General features: G+C 35.9%; 1 protein-coding gene and 1 long non-coding RNA gene across 2 annotated transcripts in view; both read right to left on the bottom strand.

Annotated features, from left to right (window-relative positions):
• Positions 1-4,993: 4,993 nt before the first annotated feature.
• LOC113227676 lies at positions 4,994-6,999 on the bottom strand. Its single transcript, XR_003310223.1, has 2 exons — positions 6,768-6,999; positions 4,994-6,689 (listed from the first exon to the last, which is right to left on the bottom strand). It is a non-coding gene; the product is annotated as an uncharacterized LOC113227676 (long non-coding RNA).
• Positions 7,000-9,780: 2,781 nt separating this feature from the next.
• The window catches only part of LOC113227687 (netrin receptor DCC-like), a 19,170-nt gene continuing 13,799 nt past the window's right edge, over positions 9,781-15,151 (bottom strand). The window contains exon 14 of the mRNA XM_026460658.1: positions 9,781-9,885. Within this exon, the coding sequence (XP_026316443.1) occupies positions 9,781-9,885 (105 nt within the window). The remainder of the gene's footprint in view (positions 9,886-15,151) is intronic.

The following is a 15,151-nucleotide window of genomic DNA, read 5'->3' as shown; positions in this document are numbered from 1 at the left end:
TAAATCTTGAAACTCTTGAAAATCTTAGTTTTCACGATAAGCCACTTACAAGGTTTTTACTTGTCTTTAAAACGCAGAAACTTTGAGTTTTATATTTATGCTCTAAGGGGAGAAACCACCAACACAAAAAGGAAATTTGGAAATAGTACTCTCTAATTCCCCTTTCGCAGTGGCATACACGCAACGAAGTGCTTCATAAAAAATCTATGTATAAGCGTCCGACTTATGTCTTCTGACTTGGCTCTTTAAATAGAGCGATGCCTATAAACAATTTCACTGACAAAATGCGCCGTTAGTAACGATTAAAACATCAATACTTACTTTTTTTGTAATTTGTTTCAAACCAAAAAACTGAAACCGTATTAAATAATGCCGTGATCAGTTGGGAAATTATTTCAAATATTTTATCAGTTGAATTTAAATGCGCGATTGGTTGCGGAGAATCGTACAGCAACGCTCAGTTGAAACTGATACCGTGAATAAAGTATACACATTGAAGGCTATCAATTTCCATTACAAAATGGTGGCGCGGTCAGAGTTTACATACCCATATAATACCCCCTGTTAACCGTAATAACCAAGTTACATAACCAGCATTAACATTTTTATAACTTAAAACGGCTAACCGACTAAATCTAGTTTTTGAATACCTACTAATAGTAAGCAGAGGCAGCTCGTGGAAGATTTTAGTCGGAGTTCACTTATCTACACATATTTTAAATTAAAAATGAAGCTCAGGTTATAGTGTTCCATTTTAAACAATGCCAGTAAACAATACTACGCTTCGTGATAGAATAATATTGAATGTTACATAATATCATTATAATTTTAGTATCATTGTTTACAACACAACAAAATGCGCGCGGAGAAAATACGATTTGTTTATTTGACAAATAAACTGGCAACAGCGCACGGAGGCGGAGTGCAGAATTAGGTTGTGGTCGCATCAACGGGCGTGCACGGAGCGCCGCTCGAATCTTACAATTTCTCATACTAATCTTTTGTGTCACGTGGTAAAGAAATTTCTCTTTCGCACTCATTGAATTCAGTATTGAACTTTGTAAACAATTTCGGTTCATAGGAGCGCATCGCCGAGCGCTCCACTCAAGGGTTAGTAATGCTATTCTATAAGAGAGAAAGATAAAAATGTAATTGATGTTTGTCGTTCATTAAGAATAAAAGAAATACTGCGACTACTAATACAATATTCATTAATAATTTTATTTTGGTGGATTGGATAGGAGTGGGAGTTCAGTGCACCAGCGCTCCTTAGGACGAGCCGCACCTGATAGTAAGTATAGTAATAATAACAATAATTTAATAATAATAATACCGCCTCTCCCATTAAAAAAATCAAAATTAATATTTTAGGCCTTGGGAGAAGCGAGAGTCTCAAATAAATATAATTGTAGTTAAATGACGATATTTTATCTGACAATATAGTTCACATTCAAATAAATACTCCATTATAATTACGTTGAAATAAAGCACGTCATTTTCTGAAAGATATCAAGCCAATGTATCAAGCGAACACACTTCATGGTTAGGAATGAATTGGTTAAGTACGATAGAAACAATTTCCATGTTATTCCAATATCGAGGCAAAAAAAACACAAACTCAATAAATAAGTCAAGTTTATTGTAATTGTACATAGTATGGCCTCTCCGCAGAACCATCGCAACTCATATTACCCCAGGGGTAAAAATATTCTATTACGTTAAGTTACCACGAAAATAAATTACATCCTGGCGGCATATCGTCCATGCTAGGATATTAACGAAATGGATAAAATTGAGCTAAAGAATGGTTATATTGTTTAAAGGCATATTTACACCTCAGGGTAAAATCAGTCACGAGCAGCTGGATAACTGAGTAAAGCGAGAACTCTGTCGCATCATGTTTCCAACTCGTTCAGTCCAAAGTTTGGTAGATTACCCAGCGCGGTTAACCAGCTGAATTGCGGTGATCGAATTCACTTTTTACAAACGCCAAATATACCTAAAATACAAAATCAGCACTACATAAATAAAACATAATATAAAAGTATATTTTGAATAAAATTTCGAATACAGTCTCTTTTGGTGGGAACACAAAATATGCACACAAGTCGTTTGGGGGCCAAGAAAGTGGTATGTTAATAAAATGGTTAAAGGCTGACAAGTTATTCTTTGACCCTCATGTGGCGGCGCTAGTGATTGAGAGGCGACGTAATAACGCGACAGAATTTCGGTAGGTTTGATAGTTCACAAAACTGCCGCAATATGGCAAGAGTCGGCCTTAACTAGTCAACCTTTACATATTCAATAACGTTATTCCAACAATAGTCATTTTCTAGACCACCATGTATATTAGAAATGGCTTAAAATTACATACACATATATAAAGTATCTATTGTAAATAAAGTGTGAATTTTTTTGTTGAAACCGAGCTTTGACAAATGAAGGTAATTTTTTGGGTGCTCTGGCTTCTCAATTCCATATAATGTATGAGCTAAAAGACCTTTCTCTAAATTTAAACCATTTCCAATATAAAAAAGACTAAACAGTTCAATACATAAAGTAAACAAGTAAATACAAAACCATATGAAAATCAGTCTAACCGTTTCGCTTAAGAACTAAATGCATATTGTACTGAAAACAATTCCCTTTGTTCTATTTTAGTCATTTTTCAGTAACTTGAGCTTAGTAGATATGCATACGCGTGGTTAAGTGAAGAGCTCACTACTGCAAGTAAATGTCCCCTTAGACATGAGAAGTCACTGTCGCCGGGAAATTTCAGTCGCTACGTCGCCAACATCCTTATAAATCTCAACTCAGCACTGTAGTCCTTGAGCAAAAAGTTGGATGCGACTTTTTTAATGAACTGTGAGACCTTTGATGTCAGTTCTTTGCGCCAACACAAGAAACAAATTCTTTTTCTCTGCCGGTGATGCTCACGGCTAACTTAGGCGCGGTTCATAAATTGCCCAAAGACATGTACTCAAAATTATAATGCAGTAGTTGTTGCCCGGTCTAACATAACAGTCACTTTCATATCTTTTACTAGATCACACGTGTTTGTATGTACATACACGAAAAACATATTTGAATTAAATGGAAGAACACAAAGATTCCTAAGTCTTATTTCCACATTATAAATTTCATATGGTGCACAATTCCTTCGTGGTTGGTGGCTCCGTGCTAGCTCTCCTCAGTTCCGCCTCCCTTTACCTAGTTTGTGTTTAGGAAAGTAAATTTAGCGGGTCGCGGGCGGGTCGCCGCCGGGGAGCAGGCACGGCTCCTAATTGTCTACTTATTACAAAGACAAAATATTATTTAATCATATTAAAACGAGAATTATTTACACGGGAGACGGGTTATGGAGTTAAGGAAGGATTTTTTATCATTTTTTCAAAACAGTTTTATTACCGACATTATATATTTTACAAAGCATGTTCAATAACGATCAAAACCTCTATAAATGTAGTCTCAAAAAATTTTTTTGAATCTGGTTTCTCAAGATTATGTTTTGTTTAACCGGCTTCAAAAGGGATACGGAAGTTTTATATCGCATACAGGCTTCCACGCCAAAACAAAGTAAATAATGGCAAACATAGCTAGTAAAAATGGGACAGTTATTTTAGATGATCATCCGTTCACACTGAGAATAATGTTGCCATAATTTTCTATTTTTGACCGAAAAGCAAAATTCTGCACGAGCCCGTAACAAAACCCAAAAATGTCTCCTGCTTGTAGAGTAACTAAATATGTTTTTTTTTACTTATCAGCACATTTGAGGATTCATTCGCTGTCAATTGGTCATGCGTTCGATCCTTAAGTCCTCAAAGATTCAGCCTTGTGTCTCGATGAAAATGCGCGACGCCAATTCGATGACGTTTATGAGTGATGAAATAATCAATTACAATGTGACGAATGATATGAAGATGGACGTTGAACATTTTAGCGAGATTTGAAAGGTGTAGGTACTTCTAGTGTTTAGGTGGCAGTTTGGATGGAGGGGTGTTCGATACTCAATCACGCCGAAACGTATTTGGATCGTGGATATTAACTTACTAACAGCGTTGCCAATGTGTGGGGAATTTCAATTCAATTGAACTAGATTGAGGCCTTTGTGGGGATTGGCGCTGTAGGTTTGGTTCGATTGGCTCTATTGACGCTATGCCAGAATGCCCGCATTGTCCCCACGTAGCGCCAATCCCCACAAAAACACCAATCAAGCTCAAACGATTTGAAATTCCCCACATATTGGCAACGCTGCTTACTAAATGCAACTGCCTCGGTGGTCGAACGGTTACCATGCCGGACTGCCATCGATTCCCGAGCCGGGAGAAATATTTGTATGGCCTACATTTATTTCTCTCGTGAGTTTGGGTGTAATTTGTGTGTCTATGTGTGTGTCCATGGCACCCGCGAATTAGGGTTTCCCTAGTGCGGGGCTATGTTGTGTGCGTTATTATTATTATTAAATACAATGGAAGTGTCGGGACGTAACTAATGGTAATATATAAAAATAACATTATAAATAATTTGAATTGTATATAGACATAATATATATAACAAAATAGTGAACGAAGTAACGACTGTCCGCCAAGGTTGTAATAAGTAGGATAAATGTAGTCTTTACCCACTATACTGAAAAAAAGTTTGCGTAATAGTATGAATCGTATTTTTTCCTATAGCGGGGAAATTGACCCAAGCGATTTTGTCGGCAATAAAACCATATGAGATCACGACCTACTCATCTTTACGTTTTTAATAGTTGTTATTTATTATTATTAATAATAAACGTTACATTATTTATTTTACTCGTACAAAGTCAGTACAAAATTTTACAGCTACTCTTTTGTCAGGCTGTAACACTATTAAAAGTTACATTTTATCAAAAACTGTTTAGTTAAATCTTATATTTATAAAATGTTACATACATAAAATATTTACATAATATTATATAAAAAAGTGCGATGTCCAAAGGCGATGTCCAATGGCGACGTTAGGTTGTTCGTTTCGAAGTTTTTAGAAATAATTGTGCTGTAAATTTTTGTTTAAAATGGCCTTACTCGATTACGTGGAAGCGGAAGAAGTAAACGTGAAAAGTAACGTCAGCAATCAATATGGCGGACGTCGAAAACAACAGTCTCAAAACGCCTTTCTTCATAAAATATACAGCTTTTCACATACGTCAGGCGTGTAAGGTTGTTAAAGTTTTTTCGTTAAAATAATTCTCAAATCAGATTGAGGATATTCTATCAAAAATAAACAGGCATGAGTGTTGAGACTGATGCAAGTGGAGGAGGCGAAAGGAGTTTGCTAGGAGTGTGGTCTCTGCCTACCTCAGTGGGAGACAGGCGCGATAGTGAAAGCGGGAGATGGGGTATATATAGTATTTAACTTAGCAGTTAAGAGGAGTATAGATGGTTGGTTGCCCACGTCGCTACCTGTCAGTACACAGTACAATATGACTAGCTTATCAAGAAGCTTTTAACATTAAAATAAAAACTAGGCAAGACATGATGAACACAAAAATTACTTCCATTGTTCGAAATTCGTAAATTTTAGTACGTTTATGTTAAAGTTAAGACTTACATACTTAATTATATACAATAACAGCTATATGTATAAGGTATACGAATCACAAGTATGTATAATACACTAAGAAAGTATATAACACTACAGGGGTAAATAGGTCAAAACAGGGTAGATAGAAATTAAACTAAAAATCTAAAATCACGCTAATAGTTTTCTAGGATCCTTTTTCTTTTCAAAATCCTTCTCCTCAAAATCTAGGCTCCAACTTGGAACCCTAATATCATCTAGGATGTTACGAGGCACATTTGAATTTAATTAGAATGGTACAAAAACCTATGGACATACGAACACATAAGTTAAATTCAATTCATTGCATAAACGTCTGTCGTGAATTGTAATCTTTACAATCCATAAAAAAATTGATACGAAAATGTTGAGGCTGTTTGGAACGTTTTTTGGAGAATATTTAAGGAACAGTTTAAAACTTTGAGTCAGCAAAGCAAAATAAATTATTTATGATGGAAAATAATGCAACACGCGAAGGGTCTTTGTCAATCTTATAATATTTCATCTTCCCTATATTGATGTTTGAAACTAATTAGGAGAGACATTAGGAGACATTACATATTATTATATTTTAGTCACAAACCCATGAATTGTATACAGTGTTTGTAAAACAATGTTAATGAATATTTGTCTAAATATTTCCACTATAAAATTTTGTTTTGATTTGAGCGTGGGAAATGTGCAAAGTACTTTCTGATCTTGACGGAACGTGATCACAATTGGTCATTTTTGTTAGTATGTAGGGATTCATCACATCTAAACAATTGGTAAATACTTAAAAATACGTTTAGTTTCAATTCATACACAGTTGCTGAACTTTTGTCGTGAGTTCATTTGTTTAACTTGCTGTGCATTCAACGACCACATGTTGCGCAAATCTAATGACCACCTCGGCCTGCGACCACGTCCATAATATCTTAAGTTTACGCTAAAAGTAATGGAGCTAACCCGGTCGCAACCTAGCTCTGTCTTTCCTTACAGTGTGTTATAAAAGTTCCAACTCTGTTTATGACATACTTATTGCCAGTCAATTCGTTGAAGTGGTGGTTGAAGAGCCCATGCATAGGTGTAATGTGAAAGTGGACTTCTACGTCGAGCTGCGATTAAAAAATGTTACTCCCGGTTAACGGTGGGGGTCTTAAAATTTGCAGAGCATGATCGTTCAGGTTACGTACGACGCCCAAGTCGATCCGCGTGCGCGGTGGCGGCTAGCAGTGGAACTGCTGCTGCGTGATGGCTGAGAGGTCCTTCATCAGCCCCTCGAGGTTTTGCATCTCGCGGTGCAACCGTTCGGTCGACCGCGACGGGGTGAGGGGCTCCAGCTCCTCGGGGCGGTGTGGCACGGTTCCTCCTAGCAGATACGGTGTCGGTCGCGACCATTAGCGGCGGAATGAGTAGGACGACATTTTACCGACATTACTAGACACGTTGGAAGCGTTAATAGGTGAGAGTCAGAATGGCGGGTGTATCGAACGAAGTTATATCAATATCAGAGGTATACCCGCCATATTGACTGTCAATATGGCGGGTGTACCTCGGATTACCAGTATTTATTTAATAACTATAAAAACTTCATATTCCGAAAATTTGTACCTTAGTAGTAGGTACTCTGAAGTAAAGGAAACTCCAGCTTAATCTGCTGGTTAGTTTCTGAGAAATAAGACACAATATGTTGAGATTTTAGAGTGCCGTGTGCATCTTAACGAATCCTGACATATTTGGTACCAACCAAAGTGTACGACAATTGTACTATTTAGTACTTATTCTTAAACAATATGTACCTCTATCATAACGAAGTTATAGAGAAATCAAAATTGTAAATATTTTCGTAATTTTTTTAAATAAATTTTCCCCATTTATTTGAGTATCTAGGCAAAGGTTCCACCATACAGCCTCTTCATATGTCAGTATCTTTCCTTGTTTTGTTTGAAAAGGATAGAAGCGCGTGTCCTTAATACGTTTATTTCATGCAATATTCGGAAAAAGGTGTTCCACATACACATACATACATGTACATATTGTGTATAATATAGCTACAAGAAGCGACATAGAGTTGTTAAAACCACCAAAAATTTATTGATTATACTTAATCATTTTCACATTTTTCGAATTCGGGATTTCCGGAAATAGTTTTACTGCATCGTAGAACAAAACTGACATAGGAAGTCGAAGTTGGATTTTAAACTAGTGCACCATTAGGTGCACTGTAAAAATGCAGTAGATAACTGACCTTCTACCAAATCAGAGAATAAAAAAGTAACGATTATGGTCACTTTTCCGCCCCTCCTTAGCTTTATTTATTATTAATATAATAACATATTCAAATACGTATTCTAGCGAAAATATTTAATATATAATATTAATATCAATCAAACTACTAAATCAATAAAAGACCTGCTTATTGAAAAAAACATAGACGCTTACACTGTCCTATACAATTAAATGGTAGCAGGGTGAATTCCACTTTCCCAATTTCAATGGCACTTTTTGAGTGATTTTGTAAAACCCTTTTTTTAGTTTGTACATTTAAGACCTTAAAGCCTAAAAATAAGTTCAAGCAATGTCAATAATTATAAAATCACAGAAATATTTAAGTTAAATACAACAAAAAAATTATATTTTAGGTAACTCTAATGAGATTGCAGTAACATGAACGATTTTCTCATAAACGTAAATGAGAAAGACGGCACAGTAATGAGAAATTATTATTACAACACACATTTTATCGTTCACAAAGCAATATTTAACAACATTTAACATGTAACAAATATTTTAATATGACTTCTTGTATCAAAATCCTTCTCATCCGTGTAAGACCATCTATCTATCTATATGTAATTAATAAATAAATCTAAATTAGTTTTTCGTTAATGTCATATTAAATTTGTTGTACATCAATGTGTCATCATCACCACCATCAACATCATCATCATGATCACCATTATCATCAGCATCATTACCATCCACATCATCATCACTACAATCATCATCGTCATCATCACCACCATCATCGTCGTCACCACCGTCATCACCACCACTGTCACCATCTAATTGTTATATTTCAAGTAAATGTTTGGCTTAGAGTAACTATTTGACTTGAAAGTAGACAAGAATGAGAGCGACAATAATGATATTTGGATACATTTTTAATTGTCAAGTGTGTTCAATATGCTGGACCGTTATAAAAGTGCATGGATTTTAAAGTTCCCTTTGTCTAATAAAGTTTATAAAACTATTACTTAATACTTGTTTAGATCGATTGCTTTACACGAATGAGAACGATTTAGTCACTAGCGCTGAAATTGGTATTTAAGTCGATTTTTTGTTAAAACGGAGATGCACAGGTTACTTCACTGTGTACACTCCAATCTGACAGGAGCCCCTTCTCACGTGTGCGAAGGGTGAAGGTGATGCGGTATGAACTTTTGTTATTAGGAGGCTTTTAAGTTGAATTGACACTAATGATAAGAAGAATTGAAACACATTTTGTATTCCCAAGAATACATGTTTGTTTGTAATAAATTGGTAAGTTACGATATGTTTTCGACGTGTAAGTTATTAGAGTTTATCCTCGATTGCGATTTCTACGAGTGTTTAATTGTTTTTTCTTCTTTTCTTAAAATTAGGGCGACGTGGAACCGGCTCCCATAAATGAGAAATTGCCCACTTTTTTAATTTTTATTTATTACTGTGACGTAGTAAAGTAGTCATTTATGTGTAACACAGACCAAGTAAGCAAGCAAACATATTAAATAAGTAATGCTTCGCATTCATGTAATAACATAAAAGTTATTGAAAGGGACACATTTTCGGAGGTTATCTGAAAACGACCCATAAGACAACTACGGCAACTCCATACAAGCGTACCAGCGCGGCTTGTGTGTGTGTACGCACGCCGCGCGCTATGTATGGACGCACACATTCGCATGATCTCGCGGTGCACTCGCGTTGCCTAACGTGGATCGCCACACGCGCCATTAATTAAAGAATTAAAGTCGCTCGATGTTTAAACAGTGACACAAAATAATGGACGTTTTTATTGTTGCGTTTGTGGTAGTATGAACAAGAGTGCCTCAAATTCAGATTTGTTCAGAATTTAGTTTCTATTTCATAACCACAGTCCATAATCAAGATACCAATTAACGATCCTGGTATAAAAATATCATTAACTACTGCTTTAAACAAAGGTTATTTCAATATAGCAAGAATTCCGGCCAAATATCCTTTGTTATGAAGGTCCCCATTCCTGTACTCGGTAGATGGCGCCAAATCTACGTAATATCCTGTCAAATTCTGTTAAACAAGGTATTTATCTTTTATTAAATTTATACGAACTAAAATTTTAATAAACATAATATCAAACAACGTTTAAGGGGAGCTGAAATATTTATGCGCTCTGACAAATATACTTTTCGACTAAAAGGCTGCAAATATATTTATGTAGAGACCATCATTTATGTGGGATATTCTACATTGAAAACATTATACATTAAATCACGATATATTTAAGCCTAAAAACTAAGTGCCTTATTAACGCTAAAGGAACATCACAACTTGCAATAAAATAGGTATTTAAAATTATAACTAACAAAACGGAATTATTTGAATTCACATAAACATCGATATAAAATTAATAAAAAAAAATTAAATTACAAAACATCAGAGTACAGTTGAATTAAGATTGTAGCGATTACATTATTTAGAATATTATTAAGTATTTATAATAAATGTTATTGCTGTTACTTTTAAATAAATAAAAAGTAACGCCGTTACTTGACGATGCGCGCGCGCAGTGATAATGGCGGCGGCGTCACCTTCGGTTATTTCCGTCGAGCCGAACGCACGTTCCTGCGCTCTCGGTTTTTTGAAGAGCCATGGTGCGTGGACCGATCCCGAGGCGAAGACGTTGCGCTCGCGCCGTTGAATAAAGGTACTTTCTTTTGTATGCGTATAAAAAATAATAGTGTTTCATTTCTATTATATACAACAAAATTCCCTATAAGATTAAAGAAATCTATTTGGTTATGTATCAGTCAAAATTCTTTTGACACCGAATCGAAATTAAGAAAAAGTGTTAAATGTAACATGTCTGTTAAACAGTGTGTTGATTTGCATTCTCGCCATATTTAAGAAATTAAAAATAGAAATAATGCTAAATCATTTAAAAATATTAAAAATATATTCTGTTCAATATTCTGGCTAATAGTATATCTAGTATTTAGTAAAATTTTGCAAAATTGTCTCAAGTCGTATGCACCACGCAAGGTCAGTGACCCCGCCATGCGCTTCACTGAGCGATACGTGATTTTTCTCGATCGCTTATTTACTTATTTTTTTTAATTATGATTATGTACTAGCATTGTTATAATTTACTAATTACTTACATTAATTTAAAAAGTTGACTGAAAAATGTTTTTTGTAACTTTGATTTGGTACTTACCAACTTTAGGTTACATGAAAGTATTGTTAGAAGTACCTAGATCCACAGCTGGTGGCTGACTCCGCACCGGAGCCACCAGCTCCAAAGATTGGCACGTGAGGTTTCATTTCAACATTTCACTCCACAACTTTGAAAACAGAAACTTCGACATTCGTATCCTCCGCGTAAACTAAACGTTTCTTCTCATCATACCATAAGAATGGACACGCACTTGTACTTAATGGATTAGCATGCAGGTTCTGGTGAACCTGGCAGCGGTTCTTTTTTGCACTACTAACTCTTGTTTACATACCAAACCAAGTGCATTTCGTGACATACTAGAATATAATGTATGCGGGATGTCAGCGTGAAGTAGATGCAGTAAAGGAAGCAAGGTCGACTGATCTACCAATCGCGCGCTCGATACGGCACTCCCCCGGCGTCACTACCCGCACTCCACCACCAAACAGATCTAAAATGCGTTTCTTTATGAGCATTTAAGGTCATTGTTCTAAATGTTTGCAAGTGCTGTGCAAGTCAATAAATGACCTTTGGACCAAATTTGTTTACCGCAATTAAATAAAAAATAGGAATTTATGAAATTTTTTTTTCGATTAATTTTTTTCATGATTTGGGTTCAGTTCCGGATATAGAAAATGACCTTTGTAAATATAGCGAGAATACAAATCAATACATTGTATATAATACTGATACCAATTCTAATACGTCTCTGAAATACCTGGCGAGCAAAGTCAGTCGCTCATAAATAATAGTACGTGATTGGTTTAACCCAGCAGTAACACGATTACCATCACTCCGTCTGCCCGTTGTCTGGCTGAAATAACATTAGTAGTGTACCTATTAGCTTATTTTACCGGGTAAAACAAGCTGCATTCGTTCATAGTGTCTATTTCGCTAAACTTTAAATGTAAACTTTAAACTCTTTTCCAAAATGTCCGTTAAGAAAATTGTTTGTACTTCTAGTTTACAATCAGTCTGAGTTGAGCACAAATATTTAACCGACTTCAAAAAAAGGAGGACGTTGTCAATTCAACCGCATGTTTTTTTTTTGTATGTAGGTATGTTACGCGATAACACCGTTTGTGATTTTGATGATTCTTTTTTTTTGGAAAGAAGGTACCTCAGAAGTGGTCCCATTTAAATTTGAAGAAAATATTCCACTTCTAAGGGTGGCAAACTAGGAGATGAATGACTTTTGAGGTCGATTTTTTTAGTACTCTGTACTGAGATTATACGTAAGTATTATTAGTGTTAGGAGTCTCGCTTTTCTACATTCGAAAACGGTATGTTGAAGAGCGGTCTCCTGGTATATAAAGGATTCTTTTCTAAAATTTCTTATACTCATGAAAAATGGTTATTCTTCTTACAGGATAATAGTATATTGCATTGTATTACTATTGTTCAGGTTTGAACAGTGTTCGCATCACATGTCGATTAAAATGTTGCAGGAACAGCTTCATCGGCAAACACTGTAAAAATCTATGAGAATGAATTAGTAATAAATTTCATATAAAGTTATTAAATTCAGTTAACCACTACAAACCACAAGTCAAAGTCATCACCCGCTCTAGCGATGTAGCATTTCTGCTAAATCCTCTCACTGCGGCCAAGACACGTTTAGTCGTCAATAGGTCGGTCTTGTGAACTTGTTTAACCGGCGGTGAGTAAATATACCCTGTGCACATTAAGCGACGTGTACTACCTAACTTCCTTCCCAACTTCCGTTTCTCACATTAACATTTAATAGTAACCACAAAATCCGTTGTAGAATTTAAGTACTAATTATAACCTATTTTGTTACTGACACTTCATGGCTCCCTGTCGTCCGAAATAAGCCTCGCCTGTCGCGTCTCCCAAAGCCTAAAACATTAATATTGATTTTTATTATTATTATTAGGTCTCCAGGCTTCCTGTACCTATTAATAATATATGTGTCGAATATATTCGTCCGAGAAACATTCTGGGAATCGCCCTTCTCAATGATTTAGTCAGAAATGAAATAAGAACCGTTTGCGTATGAATTAAGTGTTATTGCGGCAATTGGCCTATTCAGTGTTCGTTATCAATTCGTTCAGTCAGCGGTGAAATAATAACGTCACATGATTGTAATTAATTCGTTTATCCACTTTTCATAGTAATTAGTTTGAATGAACAAACAATGGATCAAATTAAAACTGACTTTAAATGACACACGACGAATTCACAGGGAGCGGCCGTGGTCGATTATTCACTTTCCAAGTGACTGACAAAAAAGCCCCTCATGTCAATGCGCGCTCGTTTATAAAGCAACGACCATCGATTTCATTCCTTATAGGACCACGTCAGGTGACTGGTTCAACTGAACCGATTCAAACTATACAATATAATACTTTTGTTTTGTTTCTTTCTATTCTGATAATAATTAATTTAGTTATTATATATTTAATTTTGAATGTTGAACATAGTTATAATTGGGCTCGGATGTGCCTACGGTATTAATTTTTAGGTCTTTTTTTGTTTTCTATACTGTTTGCGCCTGGTGTCTGCTGTTATAGTGCCATAAAAGAAAATTACAATAAAAAAACGACAACAGCGTCACCCCTGCGACCTCACCCCTTAGAGGACGGAAAAAATAAAGGAACAAACTGACGTCGCATTTGTAAACAAAGAAACCATAATCGAGACTAGTTAATGTGATTCGTAGATAGCTTAGTATCGCTTCTCCAATAATCAGAACGACACATAATAATATTACCTAAGATTTATCCTTTTGTAAAGCACATTACGTAAATCCCAGAGACGAGTCTTGAGTCTCACCGTTGGGATGACGACCATCCTGAACTGTCTCATGCAAAGCTGGCAGTTAGTATTGGTGCATGCAACACCAAACAATACAGTGACAGACAGAACACACCCACCATAATACGTAACCGTCGACCGCACAACTATAATAAATACAAACTGAGGTTGTGTGTTCGCACACAACATTTACGATTCTCTTCTGCAATCGGATGTCACTCATACATTAGCTCTAACGAATGTTAACTCCCCCATAACACAATTACCTAACGTTCGTCTGTTCGTAATGACGTCAGCGGCACTGCTCCAGCGAGCTTCGTCTTGTAAGTCTTGTTAGTCAGTTATTCAAGAAGAGCAGTGGGAAAACGTTGCTTCTTAATTGAGATGCCAACGGGTCGAATTCCTGTGGCGGCAAGTACGTACATTTGTGAATGTATAGTAAGTAGTACCTTAGTAGCAGTAGACTTCCTTGTGAAAGAGGTCGTCTAGGGTAGTACTGCCACCTTACCTATTTCTGCCGCCAAGCAGTAATGAGAGCATTACTGCGTTTCGGTTTAGAAAGGTAAGGGTGCTGGTGAAATTACGGTCACATGCGACTTGTTAACTTATGTCTAGGGTGACGGGAGCAAGTGACGTCAAACGAACACGTTAGCGCTCGCCTTCACTCGGTCAGCTAGGCGAGTGACACCGAACGATGGCAAGGCAAGGCAAGGCAAATAGGCTGTCTATACGTTGGTATTGGCCTTCACCCGGCAACGTTGGACCAACATAGTCATTGTATTGCTGGCTTTATAAAATAATAATTTTTAGTTGTTTTTTTAGTTGTCAGTGGGAAAAAATCGGAAACGAGTGGATAATTTTGTTTTCAGGAACTGAGAATGCCTAGTAAATGAGTCTTGTTTAATCTAAATTAAATATAAAAATATTTACTAATACACCTCATTAGGTGTACTGGTAGATTACATGGTAATGCAATTCCATCATTATGGAATTGCATTACTATATAATCTAGTTACATTCAAAGTTATGTTAAAATTTGACTCTTCAAAATGAAGCGAATAAATGAAAATGGTCTTTGATTCAATGTTTATATCGGCACTATTATACGGCGGTATGATTTCTAACCATTCTCATCTCATCTCATCATTTCAAGATTACAACTGGTAACTTATTTAGTAAAAGTCACTAAACTGCTGTGCAGTTTTAGGATGTCGCCCTAAATTCTTACTTAATTATACCTACTTTACTGGTATATAACATTACATAGTATTAATTGTACTTTTAGGCCTTTACCCGGCAACGTTGGACTAAGATGTCATTGTATTGCAGGCTTTAAAAAAA

This window comes from Hyposmocoma kahamanoa, unplaced genomic scaffold (genome assembly GCF_003589595.1).
Source record: "Hyposmocoma kahamanoa isolate Upper Pololo Valley unplaced genomic scaffold, ASM358959v1 213, whole genome shotgun sequence".
Taxonomy (NCBI): domain Eukaryota; kingdom Metazoa; phylum Arthropoda; class Insecta; order Lepidoptera; family Cosmopterigidae; genus Hyposmocoma; species Hyposmocoma kahamanoa.
Note: the sequence above shows the minus strand (reverse complement) of the source record. Positions and strands in the feature narration are given on the sequence as shown.